Source organism: Salmo salar, chromosome ssa08 (genome assembly GCF_905237065.1).
Source record: "Salmo salar chromosome ssa08, Ssal_v3.1, whole genome shotgun sequence".
Lineage (NCBI taxonomy): Eukaryota > Metazoa > Chordata > Actinopteri > Salmoniformes > Salmonidae > Salmo > Salmo salar.
Genome location: NC_059449.1, coordinates 11968554 through 11988202, shown reverse-complemented (window position 1 = coordinate 11988202; position 19649 = coordinate 11968554). Strand labels below are relative to the sequence as shown.

Here is a 19649-nt window from a genome sequence, read left to right as displayed (position 1 = left end):
GAAAACAAAAATGAGGGCTTCTTATTGAACTAATGAGTTCACATCATTGGCTGTGTAATGTGGTCTGTGTGTAGCTGGTGTAGAGGAGTCAGGCGCAGGACAGCAGATATGAGTAAATAAACGTAATTTACTCAAAATAGACAAATGATATACAATAAAGCGAGCCCACATAACGGACCGTCTTACATACAAACAATTACTCACAAACAAACATGGGGGAACAGAGGGTTAAATAATGAACAAGTAATTGGGGGATTGAAACCAGGTGTGTAAGACAAAGACAAAACAAATGGAAACGTCGACCGCCGAACGCTGCCCGAACAAGGAGAGGGACCGACTTCGGCGGAAGTCGTGACAGGCTGCATCCCTGTAGTAGATTGTCTCACACTCCAACTCTCAGTCCTGAGGAGAATGTATAATTAGTTGAATTCCCTCAGTACAACGTTTACTTCTATCCTTCTTTAATTATACTTGAACAGTCCTTATTCAAAGGTTAGTAGTCCTGCTCTTCACTCTGAAATCCTCACGGACTTTTAGAGGTTAGATGGTAGATTTCTCACTATTATCTATGTAGAAACAGCTTTTTCCAAATGTATGTCACGTCTTTTTGTTTCCCCACCCAGCCAGCCAGCCGGTGCGGAGCGGGGCAGGAAGACATATGGGTATTCCGTGCTCAGTCTCTCCCAGAATATTTGGACGGTGTTAAAAAGGTCAAGGCTCCTTGGCACTAGCCACATGTTTTGATGATTCAGGCCCGCTCCATAGCTGCTTCCCCTACTGATAGGAATGTGTTTAAAAAACCCTTTTCACAAATCTTTTCACATCTTCCACATGGAGTTATTTTTTTCGGAGGAAGGTTTGAGTTACATCTCTCTCTCTCTTTCTCCCCCCCCCCTCTCTCTCTCTCCATCTCGCCCTCTCTTCTCCTGACTTCTATTTGTCCTACTTCCATCTGTTCTCTGTCTGAGTGAAGCAGCAGACCTGGAGGATAATGAAGGCATTGTTTAGAGGACAGTAGGCACATCCGTCATAAATCCCCAAACACCCCTTCTTTTTCCTCTCGTTGGGAGACAAAGCATCTCTTCTTTTTCTCTCGTTGGTGGGATGTAAGTTTAAGAAAAACAGGAACAACCGTCATACCTCCCCAAAACATCCCTTTTTCTTTTTCTTTCGTTTTGTGAGAAGTAACCTGTCTCGTCCGTGATAAGACAGGCCTATTGTACAAGCAGTAGCTCCTTAGAGCTTTGTTGTTGTGTTAGACACTACACTTCAAATCTGTTTGTGACTCACAGGTTCTGTGTTTGTGGTTTGTCTTAATTCATTGCTATCATCATGTCTCAGCAGCTCTCATAAACCCAACTTTCTGCCTGTTCCTCTGACTCGTACTGATACGTTTTCTAGACAAAACAACAGCCTCTTTATTGTAGGTTTACTGCTCTTGTCTGCTGTTTTGCTCCTAATTGTGTTGACTCTCTATTTTCTGTCTGTCTGACTGAACTACAAGTATTGGTTTTATTATTATCTGCAGCCTCTGCCGCCTCAATATCCATGTTTTAAATCTGTGCTGTGGGTTGAGGCTTTGTGGGTGGGTGTTTTTCAGTCGCTCTGTCTGACGTGAACCAATAGGTAGAGGCTGGAGTTGTTTCTTAACAAGCCATAATCTGTTGTGCCACACAGATGTCCTTCCCCTCTCCCTCCTTAGCTGCAGTGACAGCGTGCAGCCTGCTCGCCATCGGACAGAGTCAAGTCCACTTAAACCCCTAAAGGATTGCAGTCAGAAAGCTCCTGGTGCTAAAGGACCTAGTGTCAGTGATAATGATAAGCCATAGTGATACGCTGTCTCTGCAGTAGGAGGATTTGGCATGGCTTGACTGGTCCCACTCCTCCCACCAGTCACAGAGGTAGAATAAATAACATCAGTGATGTACACACACACACACACACACACACACACACACAGGAACACTCGTACACACACACACACACACACACACACACACACACACACACACACACACACACACACACACACACACACACACACACACACACACACACACAGCTGTAGCTGCATGACTTTTTCACGATCACTCAAGGTAAGCTTTAGGTATGTTGTTGCTTTACAAACACTAGTAGAATGTTACGATGGTAATGGGCAGGAGGATACTTTGTAAGGGATATTCAACGAAGTGCTATGTATGCATTCTATGGAAGATAATGAACGACGTTGAAGGTGTTTTCCACGACGCGCTAGCCGAGTGGATCTGACCTTCCACGGAGTTGCATTATGTTCCGTAGAATGCATAGAGGCCCAAGTTGATTATCCCTTTAATACCATGGCTATAATTTAATACATTTGCAGGTAGAAATGTGTTCAACATCCACTGAAGTAGCTTGCAAGTTTACTAGATAGCTACAGTAGTTGCCATGGTAACAAACAGACTTGCTAGTTTAGCTAACCAAACCATCAGTCCAAGCTTGCCATTATGAAAATAAAATGCCAGTAATGTTTTCAATTCGACTTTTGCTTTCAAAAGCAGCCCAAACATAGAACATGAAGGAATGAACTATAGCCATTAAATTTTACCGTGCAAATATACTGTGCGTTATAGGGAAATAATGCATGCTCTAGAATGCCCTTCAAGCCAATCAGAAACATGTATTCAACAATGCCATGGTATAAATATAATTATAAACCTGGTGGTTCGATCCCTAAATGCTGATTGGCTGACAGCCGTGGTATATGAGACCGTATACCACAGGTATGACAAAACATTTATTTTTACTGCTCTAATTACGTTGGAAAACAGTTTATAATAGCAATAAGGCACCTCGGGGGCTGTGTCCAGGCACTCCGGATTGCGTCTTGCGTATGAACAGTCCTTAGCTGTGGTATACTGGCCGTATACCACACCTCCTCGGGCCTTATTACTTAAGTAAATGGTGGAGTAGAGAAATTGAAACCAACACTGCATTAAAAAGCCTGGGGACTACAATGCCATTGTCCTTTTACCTTAATAACTGCAAATAACCACAGACTAGCTGGTCGGTCGTAAGCAGTTGGACTACTGGAATGTCACAAGGAAATCTACCCATACATACAGTATAAGGATGTGAATATCATTCTGCACTGAATACTGTGAATGCGTGGGGACTATATAGTTGGAGTGGCCCTCTACAACCTAGTCACAGTAACTAGTGAGCCACAGGACCATCCTCCATGTTCTGTGAGAGAAATGAAGTCGGCTCTCCTTCGTCTCCTCCTGTCTATTGACAGTTGGTGTCGGCCCCGGGGCAAAGCGGGAGTTGTGGTACGTCATACTAATGATCTCTCTTGAAACCAAACCATCGCTGTGCTTCCAATCAGTCCGCCGACTGCCAATAGAATATTCATATCCTGACCTCAGAACGGGCGAGTGTAGAATGTCACAGACGAGAGAGAGGGTCCCAGGGTTCTGGAGAATTCCAGCCGCTTTCATCTCAGAGGCGGGGAGTGGATTCCCGGTTCCATTATGGAACTGGAATAGAGGACACCTTTAATGTCCTGTACTGTACGCTCTGCCTGGGAAGCGGGGAGAGATGGTTGAGAAGACAGGGAGAGGAGGGGGGGGAGGAGGAGGAGAGGATTTGGAGAGGGGAGAGGGGGAGGATGAAGGAGAGGAGAGGGGAGAAAGGGAGGAGGGAAGCTTGTGAATCAAAACCTTTATGAGCTCTTCCCTTTCATTTGCCTATCATATTAAAACATTGGGTCTTTTTCTCCAATGTTATAATAACTGAATATTAGCATCTCAATCCATTTAATTACTTTCAATGAGAGGGCAGTGGTTCCTGTTTAATGATCAGTGATTCATCTATTGTTATAATAATTATCATCCACTCTTCCATAATATTAAAATGTTGATGTTCTCTAAAAATGAAGAATTTAGGCGAAGTGCTTGTGTTTTTATTGTACCTTTTTTATTGTGTAACATCAGAAACGGGAATTTAGCATTGTTCTCGCTTCGCATGTTTTCACACACACACACACGCACACACACACACACACACACACGTCCTGCACTTTCTTCACTTATGTTTTCACTGTGACTCACCCAGGTATGGATAAAGTGCACTCAGAGAGACTTTCCCCTGACACCACACTCTGACATGATTACAGCAAGAAGGCCCCAATAACTAAAAGGCGGTATAAAGAAAATAGACAGATATACACCAAGACACTTGGAGGGTAATCTATGTCAAATTGCATTCACAACGTGTTAGTTCTACCCTCAGAGCATTAGAGTGACAGTTAAAGTAGAAGGCTACTTGTGTCCATTATTACTGTAAGAACCCCATCGTCTACCCATAATGCAGTTCTAAATATGCTTAGGATCTGTTCTGTTTTAACATACATTTCCATTTAGAAATTATGAGATGAGGATGAGAGACACAATATACCCCTCCTCCAAAAACAACCATATTTGCAGAGGGGGGAAAAAAACTCCTCTGCAATCAGGTTAGGTCTACTAATCAGTCAGAAGGCTTAACTGTCCTGTGCTTAAGTGAAGGGATTCATTGATTTAAGGTTTCAGGGAATGGAAACATTTAATGACTTGAGGAAGAACAAATAGGCAGCTCAATAGGCACAGTATATGCTCTGAGAGGATGGAATGAAGAGGCTGGACAACGTTGAGCGCTGTTTAAAATGCACCGACTAATTTAAAGCCGTGCTCCTCCTTGGGTCTTTGTGTCCGATGGGTTTTCGCCAGAATCTCTTTTCATGCCAAGTGTGTAATTGCTTCCCCAAACTCCTGAAGGAACCCTGAAATACATACACACAAATACACACACACACAAATATACACACGCGCACCTATGCAGGCACTCAAACACAGTCTTTATGGATGCTACACTGGAGACACTTTTGTCCAGTGCTGAATGTGGAGTGTCAGAAAAAAGAAGAGGCATGTTTTTTTTCACTCCACTTCTTTCAGGGATGTTCTTGCTTCTGTCAGCTCTGCCTCCACTGTAAGGTCATTGTGATGGTGCTTTATGGAATGTGCTGAGTGTGTAGAGGGTGTTCTTCGGGAGCTCGGTGCATGTGAGCTGTTGATTGGACTTTGGGGAAGTTGTTTAGGAGCCTGTAGAGGGAATCGAAAGAGAATGAAGGAGGAGACTTCCACACTATAAAGAACCTTTCCTATGAGAGTACACTACAGTACTGATAACAACAACAACAACAGAACAGACAATGTTTCCAGACTTCAAACAGCATCATAATAACTGGTTGCCATGACGAGACTTCCTTGACTCTTTCGGCCCACTCCCGTCTTGATACAGACACAGATCTGTTTTCCGGCAGATGAATGCTGATCTACTTCTTATAAATGTGTTAGCTATGTCATATGGATGTCTTACAAAGTCCTTATGTAGGTTCCCTTCAAAGTAACCAGGTTGTTAGCAAGTTTTCAGTAAGCACGGTTCCTTCCTCAGCTTCTATCGAAGAACAACCACCATGGGTTTTCCAGGTCATAGTCACTTTGCTGCCGACTTTGTTCCAAACATTCACTTATCTTTTTGTATCTTAATTATGCGTTTTTCAGTTTGTCAGACTGATAAATCTGTTATCTGTTGCAAACGCTGTGTGACAAATCCATTGTGATGGTTGCAGGGCTGAGAGAAGTTTCACATTTGTTCAAGGAGTTACTAAAAGATGATTTTGCAAAGCAGGGAGGTGTTTGGTAAAGAAAGTGGTTCATTGAAGTCAGCAAAATCTGCTTCCCTTGAGTTGTCCTTCCTTGTGTTGGAGATTTGAAAGAGAGCGAGAGCGCAAGAGAGAGAGACAGAGAGAGAGTAAACTAGCTTTAGCAGCTGTCATTGTCCTCGTTGTCCTTGTAATTGTCATCTGTTCCATTCCTCTCTTTTTTCACTGACATTTTTAATTATTATGAAAGGCCCTTTTTTTTAAACGAAAGCCTAAGTTAACTACACATGTTCTCTGGACTGGAAGAACCCTCATTCCCACCCTTGGAATTGTATTGCACTGAACAGCACTTCTTCATTAATGCGACTTCAGAAATAATCATCTGTAGTCTGTTAGCAGCATGTTGGCTATAGAAAGTACAAAACACATTGTGATTATGCATTAAAGAGGGTTGTAAGGTGAAGGAATCGTCTAGCAGACTCTTTTAAAAACGTCAACGACAAATAATTGTTCATATAAGCATGGCATGTTGGAAATGGTATCTTATTCAGAAGACGGTCATGTCAGAGTGGTTTCTTCTGCATGACATTGTACATTTGGTATAGGCTAATGTATTGAGACAAAGTCAAACTATAAAACAAAATATTGCCTTGCTGGTATTGTCTGCCTGACTCCATGCCTTCTTAAATACTTTATCATAGATCATGGAAACGGATGTTCTCAAAGGCATCTAGATGCTGAGTTGAGTAGAAAGAATACACCTGTAGTTTATTTAGTCCCTAGGAAGGAACAGAGAGCCCAGTGTTGATAAAGGGCAATTCTCAAGATAAGAGCTAGAAAAGCCACTCAGACACACACACCTGCCTCAGCGCTGATTAAGGACCCCGTGTCATATAACCTTGGTGGTAAACAAGCGTAGTGAATGAAAGAGTAGCCACTGTTTCCGATAGGTGCGGGGGAGCGACCTCTCCACCCCCCCTTCCTCCCACCATCCCCTCACTAGTCTTACCCGTGTTACACAAACTCAGCCAGGTAATTATCCCTTGGCCTCCTTTGATTGGACGAAACCCTCGCTCGCGACAAATGTCAGTGTGGTGCGTTATACGTCGGGTGAGTCTTCTCCCTCCGTGGGAGAATCGCCCGCTGCCTCTTTATCTCGCCAATTATATGCGGCATCTGTCATCTTCTCCCATCGAAGAGCAGGGGAGCATGTGCACACACACACACACACACACACACACACACACACACACAACACACACATCGGATCAATAAGGCCCAGGTGTGGGCTTTGTTCCCCGTCTCTAACGATCGGTGTGTATCAAAGATACAACCGGAGCCCTCACCGCTTCACCAAGCAACCTTTAGCATTTGGATGTCAATTATCTCAACGCTCGTCAATAGATCTTCTTGCTTCTTGTTGCAGGTGATCTTACAGGGTGGGAAATCCATACGTCTATGGATCCTATTCTCTTCCTTGGCTGTTTCACCTTTTAAAGCAAGGGACCGTTGTTCTGGTGAAGTGTTTAGAAATCAGTGTTTTCTGTGTTGTTATGTGGCATTGTGTGTCATCCTGTCCTTAATACATTGGGCAGTAGGCATCAACCTTGCCAAGGTTGGAACAGAGTGCTCTGGTGCCATTCAATAGGGTTTCGTAAGAAGAACAGATATTCAGTACGTCTTTGTAGGAAAATGTGCTTTCATAAGTTGAAGGTTCACATCCACTGTGGATTGTAAAAGGATAGATAGATTGTGATTGAAACAACAGAAGGAGGAGTGTGGACAACAGTTCTCTCTCAGGAAGGTTAGAAGACCTTGGAATATATGGAAGTTGGAATGATTTACCAAGCAAAAGCTTTTAACTGGCAGGTCTTTTAGGTTGTAGTGAAGGACATGCCATGGCAAAATACAGTACGTCAATCTAAGTGAAATACGAAGCTCCAGCCAAAACATTTAGGATTTATTGGGAGGGAAGATGAATTATTAGTCGAGTTGGCAAGAAGTTCATGGACTAACCATGATCTCTCTGTGCACACGTTGTGAATCTTATCTGGTTTATTTTGTGCTTAAGATTTAGGAGTCACTTCAACCTTTTCACTACCGTGACTCGGTAATAGCCAAGCAGTAACTGCTGGAAAAGACTTCTCGCCAGACACTTCTCATACCTTTAAAAAGTCACTTCATTACATGCATTCTTTATGTTGTACTGCTTTCTCTTTTCATACACTTGGACTGTAGTAACACGTGCTTTACAGTTTCAGGATGACCATTTCAGAGGTCAGAAAGAGAGATTCCAATCGCAATGGGGCTTTTGTGATTAGTAAAGGATGAATGAAAAGATATAGCTGGATCAGAATGCCTCCATCTTGCCCTTCCTCTCCTTTATGTGTATTAACCACCATGCCTACTCTGGGACATCGGAGCCTCGCGCGCCTAGTTACACAAACAACTCCACCCTCACGTGAACACATTTACTCCTCACCCTTGTTCTAGAATCTACGCCTGATGGAATCCCTCAAGATTCCATTCAACCAAAGCGAGTGAACCGCATTGTTTTCTTCTCTTTAGAAAAGCGAGAATGTAATAAATTGGGATTGAGTCTGAACATTGATCTCTGTTGGTACAGAGCGAGGTAAGCCTTTATGAGCGGTTCAGGGCGGTTCATCGCAGTCGTCCCAGAGGAAAGCCTGGTTGGAGTAAATTGAAGCCAACAAAGGGAGAAGGGGGGGTCTTCTTATTCAACAGGCTGGGCCTAGGCTTACTGCGCACTTCAAATACGCACAGCTAATAATGTGAACAAAGCATAGAGCCAATGGCTTGCTTAGTGATTATTTGATTCTATCTTTGATGATGCTTCTCGTGTTCTAGTGTCAGTTCTTTAGAGATTCTTCACCATCAGTATGCTTATTACTAGGTGGGTCTGGGGGCATGCCACTGACTTACATAGGCTATTGGGAAAGACTAAATAAGTTCAACAGATGTGTGGGAAATGTGAGTTGGTCAAGGTTGGAGATGAAAATACTGACCAGAGCCTGTATTTGGGCCTATTTTAATTATTGTTCATTGAGATACTTAAAACTTGTTTTCAAGCCAATTTCCTGCAATTCGATGTAGTGTAAGTAACATGACTCATGACATCTTTTGGGTAGGCTATTTAATTATAATTTCATATAGGCAAAATAAAGTCTAGACTATTTTCACAAATGTTATTTCACTATCAAATATGTTATAAACATTTCATTTATATGAACCATCAAGTATCAATTTAGTTAAACATCTTTTTCAGAATGTGATTAGCTCAATTGATATCGGCAGAGTCACACCTGTGTCTATAAATTCCTGTCTGTCACGTGAACTAATTGAGATGGTGGTTGCCTGACCCAGAATAAAGTCACATCCTGCTCAGCTCCGTATGCTGTCTCGTGTCGTTCTTATCTTTGATGTAGCTGATGTTCCACTCTCGAAATGGCGCATTACACTTCCAAAATGCCTGTGAATGTTACAGAGACGATCCAAGGATATCCACATGTGCATCGGAGCCGCACATCTTGTTTCTAGCCTAAAGCTGTAACGCTCGTCGTTTGTAGTTGAAGAAGTGGACCAAAACGCAGCGTGGTAAGTGCTCATGATATTTATTTTCAAGAAACACTCAAACAAAATAACAAAAGGGAAAAACGAAAATGCACAGTTCCGTCAGGCACATAAGCTAAACAGAAAATAACCTCCCACAAAACTCAGGTGGAAAACAGGCTGCCTAAGTATGATTCCCAATCAGAAACAACGTTAGACAGCTGCCTCTGATTGGGAACCACACTTGGCTCAAAAACAAAGAAATAGAAAACATAGATATTCCCACCCGAGTCACACCCTGACCTAACCAAACATAGAGAATAAATAAGATCTCTAAGGTCAGGGCGTGACAAAAGCATTGCAGAGTAAAGCATTGTTATAGATCGCTTAATATAATTGGGATCCAATTTTCAAATTTTTAAGCTAACAAGGGGTACGCTTTTTACCTTTTTTCTAACAAGGGATACGGTATACCCCGGTATACCCCAGCATACCCCCTCAATTCGAGCCGATACTGAAACGAAGGTCACACTCACACAATACCCTCTTTGATCCAGCCGTAGAGAGGTTCATTTGAACTACACCATCTATAACGTTTTCAACTATCCACTCATAATTAGCTTTAAAAACCACATGGGGTGTTTTGGACTTTCCACTCATAATTAGCTTTGAAACCTTTTCTGTTCCGCCTATTTGATTAAAAGGCAAATTATGTAAATTCTGGCCATTTTCTTTTACCCTGTGCGTTTTCACTTCTCTAGCTAGCTGTGACCCTGACTGAGTCTATACCCCCTGAAGCTATTGGAGGTTTTAATGAATGACCTGTCATGGAACTGAAGAGAGAAGCCAGAACATCTAGATATGTAGTCTTTGACATGGTCGATCTTTAAGACAAACACTATAGCGGGGGCAAATGTACACACGCATGGAGGCGTCTACACACTCACACGGACGCACGCACACGCTGTACACACACCCATCCAGTGTTGCAAAGAGTGTGAGCTGACAACGTAGCCAGTAGCAAAGCCATAATTATCCAACACTCTTTACACTGGCTAATAGTCTTTCTTCACTAAGCTATTTGAACTTTACAGATGAAACAATCGAGTTAGTATAAAATAGTATTAATACAGAAATTGATGCAATTAAAGTGCAGGGAAAACTTGGGCTTATTGCCTCTCCATTAAAACACAGGAGCGAAGAGAGGGATACTGCAATTGCTACTTCCTAAAAACGCTTATATTTCTAATCATTTATTTAACTGGAGCCTGCCCAGACTACGTTTCAAGAACTAGTTTTCAAGGGATGATTTCAGACACATCCATAATTTGAGTTTCTTTCTCTGTGTAGTTATTGCTGGTGATGGGGGTCAGTGGGAAAAATTAGAAGGCTTGGGCTTTGAAGGCATCTAAACTCCTGATGGACCGACCGACAGATGAGGTCAGGTAGACGCTCTATAGGCTAAACGCCCTTATTCAGCAATCCATCTTTTTATGCCTTGATGGAGAGAGATGAGAGAGAATAGGAGAGAAGAGGAAGAGAGTGTGGGTCCCAAAGAGAAATCGCCCGAAGACAGTTTAGACGGAGAGAGGGGAGAGAGAGAGAGAGAGAGAGCACCTTAAAAGACTATTCCCCTGCCTGTGAAACATCAAAGTAGCAGGGAGGAAGGAACCCAACCCACCGCCATGCCTGCTGCCCTTTATCATGAGCTGTCGGGCTCGCGGCAGCGCCGCTGGGATCGCAAAACTTTCCCCCCTTCCATAACTGTTTGTCACCTCTGCCGCCGTAGCAACCATGCCATGTGTCAGTCCGTTGATTTATGACCTTGATTAATAAACCACTCAAAGGACACCTGGCATGATAGATCTCTCTCTTTCCTGTTGGAAATTGTACAGGGAATTGGCCCGCCTCTTTCCTCTTTAGACCCCTCCAACCAGCTCCAGAGCTCCCTAGCGTTTTCTAGGTGGCGCATATCACTTACACTAACAAGCCTAGCAGCGGTGAAACATTGAACCATTCTCCCTCCCTCCTTTTTAATTTCCCCTCCTGTCGTCCTGTTCCTTTGCGAGAGAGAGAGAGAGAGAGAGAGAGAAAGAAAGAGAGAGAGCGCCGGGTCAGGTCGGGAGGCATCTCATTCATACAGCTACTGTCACTTTTATTGGGGCCATTAGTTTGAAGGGGAGACACCCTGGGAGTTTAGATAGAAGTGTTGCAATGAAGGGAGAGAGGGAGGGGAAAGATAGGAAAAGGGAAAAGAAAAGTGCTGAATCCAACTTTTTTAGGTGGTGAGTAGTGACTTTGGGGAGGTGTACCCCACTCAAGGACACAAAATGTCTGACTTATTTGCCAACCCGGACATTCTCTCTGTGTGCTGATAGGACAATGAGGTTCATTGGCTTTGCCAACACTCAGATGTATGGTTATGTTTACGGTGTGAATAATAGGCTCCGGAATGGAAAATTACATGTTACTGTGCCGGGGTCAGACTTCTTTTGTAGATGAATGGGTTACACAGAGAACACTGGTCTTACATGGCTACAGGGGGGTGATGTAGAGACAGTACTATTGGCGTTCATCTCTAAAGGTGGTAGCTAGGCTAATATCTGTTTATGCTCTACCTAGATGTTAACATCTTAGATCAGGGCTGCCCAACCCTCTTCCTGGAGATCTACTGTCCTGTAGGTTTTCAGTCCAACTCTATTTTAGCGTATCTGATTCAGCTAGTTAAGGTCTTGTTGAGTAGCTAATTAGTAGAATCAGGTGTGTTAAATTAGGATTGGACTTAAAACCCACAGGACGGTAGATCTCCAGGAAGAGGGTTGGGCTGAAAACCTACAGGACAGCAGATCTCCAGGAAGAGGGTTGGGCTGAAAACCCACAGGACGGTAGATCTCCAGGAAGAGGGTTGGACTGAAAACCCACAGGACGGTAGATCTCCAGGAAGAGGGTTGGGCTGAAAACCCACAGGACGGTAGATCTCCAGGAAGAGGGTTGGGCTGAAAACCCACAGGACGGTAGATCTCCAGGAAGAGGGTTGGGCTGAAAACCCACAGGACGGTAGATCTCCAGGAAGAGGGTTGGGCTGAAAACCCACAGGATGGTAGATCTCCAGGAAGAGGGTTCTGCTGAAAACCCACAGGACGGTAGATCTCCAGGAAGAGGGTTCTGCTGAAAATCCACAGGACGGTAGATCTCCAGGAAGAGGGTTCTGCTGAAAACCCACAGGACGGTAGATCTCCAGGAAGAGGGTTGGGCTGAAAACCCACAGGACGGTAGATCTCCAGGAAGAGGGTTCTGCTGAAAACCCACAGGACGGTAGATCTCCAGGAAGAGGGTTCTGCTGAAAATCCACAGGACGGTAGATCTCCAGGAAGAGGGTTCTGCTGAAAACCCACAGGACGGTAGATCTCTAGGAAGAGGGTTGGGCAGCCCTGTCTTAGATGCTAGAAAGAAAAGTCTGACACCGAATAGGTGCAGTGAAATATGTTTTTCTACAGGGTCAGCCATAGTAGTACGGCACTCTTGGAGCAAATTAGGGTTAAGTGTCATGCTCAAGGTCACATCGACACCTTGTCGGCTCGGATATTCGAACCAGCAACTTTTCGGTTACTGGCCCAACGCGCTAACCGCTAGGCTACCTAACTAAGCCAGCATCTGTCTATAGACTGAAATAAACCCTCTTCCTTCCCCTTTTCTCTCCCATTTCAACACTCTACTTAGTGTAAATCCAGACAGGGTGCGGTCTGGTGCGATGCGGAGCGTTTAAAAAGCAAAGCGGTGTAGCTAATCACGGACAAACAGCGGCCGAGGCTGCAGGCGTGTGATAGAGCCCCAGCATGCAGGTATTAACGGCTACCTTTAAAGGATTTGAATGATGCCGGTAACGGGGACACGGTTGGCATGCAAAAAACTCCCGCCGACAGGGAAATTAACAAATAATACAATGAAGGAAGATAAGGCTGGTTCTCCTATTCTACTATACTGCCACCATACTGATGGTCATCTTGGCGTCTGTTAGGAAGGGGTCAAACACATTACCAGTTCTTTATATGAGAACAGAGACAGAGTGAGAGAATGGGAGAGAGAGATAGAGAGACAGAGTGAGAGAGAGAGATAGACAGAGAGGGAGAGGAAGACACAGAGAGAGAAAGGGAGAGACACAGAGAGAGAGATAGAGAAGGGGGCAGAGAGAGAGAGGTGGGGGGGGAATGAATGGGTGTCAATTTGGAATGCTTTTTTCCATCACATTCCCCTGCTTCGTCTCTCAGGTTCTAAATTAGATTTCTGGAAATAGATATTGTCAGTAAGAATATGTTCATTGTTATTATTTTGATAAGGTGACAGTTCTTATTTGTATGCATGCATGTATATAGAGGGATCAAATTGAACTGTATTTCAGTTATTACAAACACAATGTGACAAAGGTTGACCGACAGCAAGCTTTTACGGTATGACATGCTTATTTACTGCTTATGAATGTTTCTTGTATGGGTTATGAAGTCCTTATATAGGTTAGCCTTGCTGCCATGTTAATTTCCTTGGTTTATCAGGTGGGCCTTGTAATATAAAAAAACAGAGACCAATTCAACAATTCAATTAAGTGCTAACATTAGGGCAATCTTAAGGGACGTTAACTGTTAATGCCCTTGAATGGGACCAAGAGAATGGTGAAACAATAGCAAGATTAGATAAACACATCACTAGAGATGAAATTCTCTCTCCATCTCTTTATCTTACCATCGCTCTGCCTTTCTCTCTCTTACTTTTCAGTTTTTCCCTCTTACCCCTCTCCCTCTTTCGTTCTTTCCATCTCCTTCTTTCTTTTACTTTTCTGTATCCCCTTTTCTTTCTCTGTCACTCCTTTCCCTCTCTCTCTCTCCCTTTCCCCTTTCCTTTCAATTGAAATACCCTGAATTACCTCCTGTTTCAAGGAAAAGAGCAACACTGATTGTTTCTCTCTTTCCCTCTCTCTACCTCTCTCTCCCTCTGTATTTCATAATGTACCATCTGACACCTCCTTGGTCTGTGTAATCTACCTAGAGTGTCATCCCCTCCCGTCTCTAGTAATGATGACATAAGTGTCTCTCCGGCACGACTAGCTGATTGGTGACCCACCCTGCTCAGGCACATCCAGAATAATCAGCCCCATCGGTGGCCTGGAGATAGCTTGAGCTGATGAGCAGCCAGGAGCTAACATCACCACCCCCTCCTCTTCTCGCCTCTCCCTCCTTTCTCCTCCCTCTCTCCTTTCTCCCCTCTCTCTGTGACACGACTCCTACTTAACTCCTACTGGGCATATGGCTAGATGGTATACATTTGTGGAATGCCATTATCCTTTTATAGCGGTCTAAGGCACTGCATCTCAGTGCCAGAGGCGTCACTACTGCCCCGGTTCTAATTATTATTTATTTATTTATTTAACTAGGCAGGTCAGTTAAGAACAAATTCTTATTTTCAATGGCGGCCTAGGAACAGTGGGTTAACTGGCTGGTTCAGGGGCAGAACGACAGATTTTTTACCTTGTCAGTTGGGGGATTCGATCTTGCAACCATTCGGTCACTAGTCCAACACTCTAACCACTAGGCTACCTGCCGCACCGAATCCAGGCTGTATCACATCCGGCCGTGATTGGGAGTCCCTTTGGGTGGGGCACAATTGGCCCAACGTCGTCTGGGTTTGGCCGGGGGTAGGCCGTCATTGTAAATGAGAATTTGTTCTTAACTGACTTGCCTAGTTAAATAAAGGTTAAATAAAAAATATAAATAAAATATATATGATTATAAATCTCTCTCCTCTCTCTCTCTTTCTCTTTCTCTGTGTGTGACAGAGGTGATCCTAACCCATGTACTAAATAATGTATAGAGATGGATATCCTTTATAACACTCTCCCTTCTCTCTTTCTCTCTTTGAATAGATGAACTTTGAGGAATGTACTGTATAGGGATGGATTTCATTCCCATGCGGCACATTTCTAACCTTTTCTTTCTCTTCCTGTCCTTCCCAGAGCACCTGAAGGGCCGTCTGGAGGAGTACATGGCCCGGTTCCCCAAGGTGCGCATCGTTCGGACCAAGAAGAGGGAGGGTCTGATCCGTACCCGTCTGCTGGGGGCCTCGGTGGCCAAGGGAGAAGTCCTCACCTTCTTGGACTCTCACTGTGAGGCCAACGTCAACTGGCTGCCCCCCCTGCTTGGTGAGTGTGAGTGTGTGTGTGTGTGTGTGTGTGTGTGTGTGTGTGTGTGTGTGTGTGTGTGTGTGTGTGTGTGTGTGTGTGTGTGTGTGTGTGTGTGTGCCTGTGTGTGTGTGGACCAGCCACACAAAGTGTGGTCACCCCTGTTCGGTGAGTCGACTGGAACGGAGTCTCAGAGCGTAGCTGCAGGTAAAGATAACTCAAAAAAAGCTTAGACAGAGAGAGGTTTGGGCCAGGAGAGGAGTGAGCGGGAAAGGAAAGGGGGGGGGGGGAAGAGGTCAGACAAAGTGGGACCTAGAAGGTGCATCTTTTAGTCGTCTTTATTTCTCTGTAAGAAGAGAGTGGTCAGGAGAGCTAAAGAAAGGGGGACAAATCGAGCTAGAGAACGTGTGAGAGAGTAGGAAGGTTAAAATCTCCATAAGAAAACTGGCTTATCTCACACTTCTATATCTGTCAGTTTCACAAAGGAAATATCTCTCTGTTTCTGTAGTTTGTTTGATAAAAAGAGTGCCGCAGCCTTAGCTTGAATCCATGTTCAATGCACGTTCCCAAAGCGCCACTCCAGGGGTGCCACCCTAAGCATCGATGAAAACTGCCTCCTGGGCTGTCGCATCACGTGTAGCCTGTGAACAGGTGTGCTGTTCTTCACATATCCCCATCCCCAGGTGTGCTGTTCTTCACATACCAGCACAGTATGTTACTGCAACATTAGGGAGACTAGGGAAACTCCCTAATAATAGCCATCTCCCCACAGTTCAAATAAATGGATGTGAAGTGATTACAGCCATTACTGTACTCAATCACACAGGGACTGGGATTCCCATGAAAGGTATGACAGATATGTACGTCCAGGTCCCTATGATAATAATAATAGTAGATAATAGCCACACCAACACCACCATTCCACGACATGGCTCCATTGTCTTCTGGCTAACGGAGAAAGAGAACTCGCAGTATGGGGTTCTTTAATTGGTTGGAATGGAGCCGCCTGCCTGTCAGAGAGCAGAACAGAGCGAGGTTGATGAGGTACGTGTCCCAAATGGCACCCTATTCCCTTTATGGTGCACTACTTTCCAATGGGCCCTGGTCAAAAGTAGTGCACTATAAAGGGAATAGGGTGCCATTTGGGAGGCTGATGTAATGTGGGGCGTGAAGCGGAGGAGGGAGGCCATGCTGTGCTGTGGGGCTTGCATGTATGAATAGAGTGGAGGAGATACCGCAGTGAACCCCAGGCCATCCACAGGCACGGTAACACATGCAATCATCCTGCCGGGCTCTGATATCAGATCAGTGGAATACAGAGATTTTCGGTTTGTCTTTCTTTCTTTCTCTCTTATTTCAATCTCTTTATCTTTCTCTCTCCTGCTTTCTCTCCCTCTACCTCTCTCTCTCTGTAGATCTAAGACTCCAACACCACACCGTTCTAATTAACAGGCCAGGTTTTATCACTGCTCTCTGAATCTAATGCTTCCTCTCTCCTTGGATCTCCTACAAACCCTGGATCTTACCTTGATCAAAGGACATAATGTATAACCCACATAACGAACGGAACAACTTTTGAAATAACCGCTCTTTCGCTATGTGAATCAAACCTATAAGATAAGGAAGTGTGGGCATGGCAACTGGGTGGATTACCTCTTTTTCTTTTTCACCTGACTGCTACATTTGAAATGAAGTCCCTTCTCGTTTAATGAGCTCTTGAGAGTTCCCTTCCCATTTGCCTCTTGTTATTTGCCTTTTTGTTCATTTCTATTTCATTACAATTGGGAGCTCTCTCTCGTTCTCTCTTTCCTTTGTTTCAAATGTATCCTTACTGGGCCTGCCCAGTAAGATGGTGTCATGGGTATTGAGATTTAGACTACTTAGCCGCAGCGCTGGAAATGTGAGGGAATAAAACAAAGGATTATGTCACAGTAAGCACACTAGATGAATATTATAGAGACCTGCACATAAACACAAACTGATTCACGTCAATAGTTTCTGTATGTTTATATTGGCAGGGCCAAAGGGGGGCTTATAGCTGGGTAGTTACTGCTTGTACAGCCTTCCATATGCCAATTAAATTACATCTTAACCGTGTGAGAAACCCGCCACCATTTCAAGGTGTGTTACTCTTCGCCATGCTGCATGACAATGATTTTATAGCAGTTGGCCAATAAACAGATCTGGGACCAAGCTACCAGTACTGAGTCCCGTGGCATGGCAACAGCCATAGGACCACAAACAGTATTGATAGTAAGGTGTGTCAATGTACAATACTGTACAGTCACTCCCCATTAGTCTCAGTGCTGTGGTGTTGGGCCTCTGGTCCCCTTCTCTCCATGGTCCAGCACACACGGCCCACAGAAGAGAGAGGTGGGTAGGGTGGGCGGGGTGTGACAGATCTGGGGCGGCTTATCATTGCTCGGCTCAGTCACACACACACGGCAGACAGACACGTCGAGGCTGGCTCTCAGGCCTCCACGGAGCCAACCTACTTTGAAACGCTGTAATTGTTTCTAATCGTCCAGTGACTCGCTGTAGGAGGAGCAGAGCTGCCCAGAGACCTCCACATCAGGGGAGAGGAGGGAGGAAGCGGTAGAAGGGGAGGGAGGGAGCGAGGGAGGGAGGAGGGAGGGAGGGAGGGAGGGAGGGAGGGAGGGAGGGAGGGAGGGAGGGAGGGAGGGAGGAGGGAGGGAGGGAGGGAGGGAGGGAGGGAGGAGGGAGGGAGGGAGGGAGGGAAAGCAATTGCCCTGGTTCCACTCCCTATGTGTACGTCAGAGAAATGGAGACAGAAGAACAAGAGATAAAGAAAGAAAGAAAGAAAGAAAGAAAGAAAGAAAGAAAGAAAGAAAGAAAGAAAGAAAGAAAGAAAGAATAGAACTACAAACAGCAGGGTATGGTGGTTGATACATGCTCACACTCTTCCTCTCTGTTGTTCCGTCCCCCATAAAGACCAGATTGCCCAGAACCCCAAGACCATCGTGTGCCCTATGATTGACGTGATCGACCATAACCACTTTGGATATGAAGCCCAGGCTGGGGACGCCATGAGGGGAGCCTTCGACTGGGAGATGTACTACAAACGCATCCCCATCCCTCCAGAGCTCCAGGGCCCCGACACAAGTGATCCCTATGAGTGAGTACACAGATACGCATGTGCACGTAATCACGCACACACACGCACACACGCGCACACACACACACACACACACACACACACACACACACACACACACACACACACACACACACACCTATCAACCACCTTATATGTGTCATAGACAGGCAGCCCAATTCTAATATTTGTTTAACTAATTGGTCTTTTGACCAATCAGATCAACTCTAAAAAAGATCTGATGTGAAAGATTTGATGTGATTGGCCAAAAGATCAGAATTGCCTGTGTAAACGCAGCCTAATTTATGACACACGACATCAGCCTGCTACAAGCCGCACGGCTGAATCATTTCCCCCAGTCAGTTACTAGAACAGTGGTGCAGCCAGGCAGCAAGGAGGTGAGGTGAGAAAGCTAGAAAGCTAATTTCCTCTCCTAGCCTTCTTCATATATCCCTCTAAATTAATCCTGGGCTTAATGCCTTGGCTGCGTCGCCAGTTGGGGGTGAAATGTGTGAGAAGGTGATAGAGGGTAGGGGATTGGGAGCAGCACAGCAGTCACTGGGCTGTAACATCCTCTACTCTTCACTGTGACTGCCTCCTCTGGCTCACTCTCTCGTTCCCCTGCTAGGGCCTTTTTACTTGCTGCTATTACTGTGTATGCAATGAATGCTTAAAGGAACCCGCTAACCTCTCTTTAGAACTCCAGAAATGACTCACGATGTCTGGCAAGCTGTCCAGTTAGTCACTCTTTACACCCTAAAATATCTTTGTGATCTAGGTCTGTGATCTGTGTCTAAGGCCATTTTATCCCTCGCGGAGATAAGAGTTCATCCTATCCTATCCTAGGTAAGCACTTGCTGTTAAAGATACACATTAAAGATACACATCTGAATCTGAACACCTTTTTTTGATCTCTATAACGCGTCAGGCTCCGACTGGCGATAGCTCACAGATCTACAGAGGTACGTAGGTAGAGGGCCCCTAGAATAGATGAAAGCCCCACTGACGTAAAGGCAGAACAGGATGATCCAGTGGGTGTTACTTCTGGTCTGTGTCCCAAATGGCACCCTATTCCCCTAAGGGCCCTGGTCAAAAGTAGTGTACTGAATAGG

The 19649-nt window shown here is 44.7% G+C and overlaps 1 protein-coding gene across 2 annotated transcripts in view; it reads left to right on the top strand.

The window, feature by feature from the left end:
- The window catches only part of LOC106610173 (polypeptide N-acetylgalactosaminyltransferase-like 6), a 237588-nt gene that overhangs the window by 167627 nt on the left and 50312 nt on the right, over positions 1 to 19649 (top strand). For both annotated transcript variants that reach the window (XM_045722723.1, XM_045722724.1), the window contains exons 6-7: positions 15258 to 15443; positions 18375 to 18558. In XM_045722723.1, coding sequence (XP_045578679.1) covers positions 15258 to 15443; positions 18375 to 18558 — 370 coding nt within the window. The remainder of the gene's footprint in view (positions 1 to 15257; positions 15444 to 18374; positions 18559 to 19649) is intronic.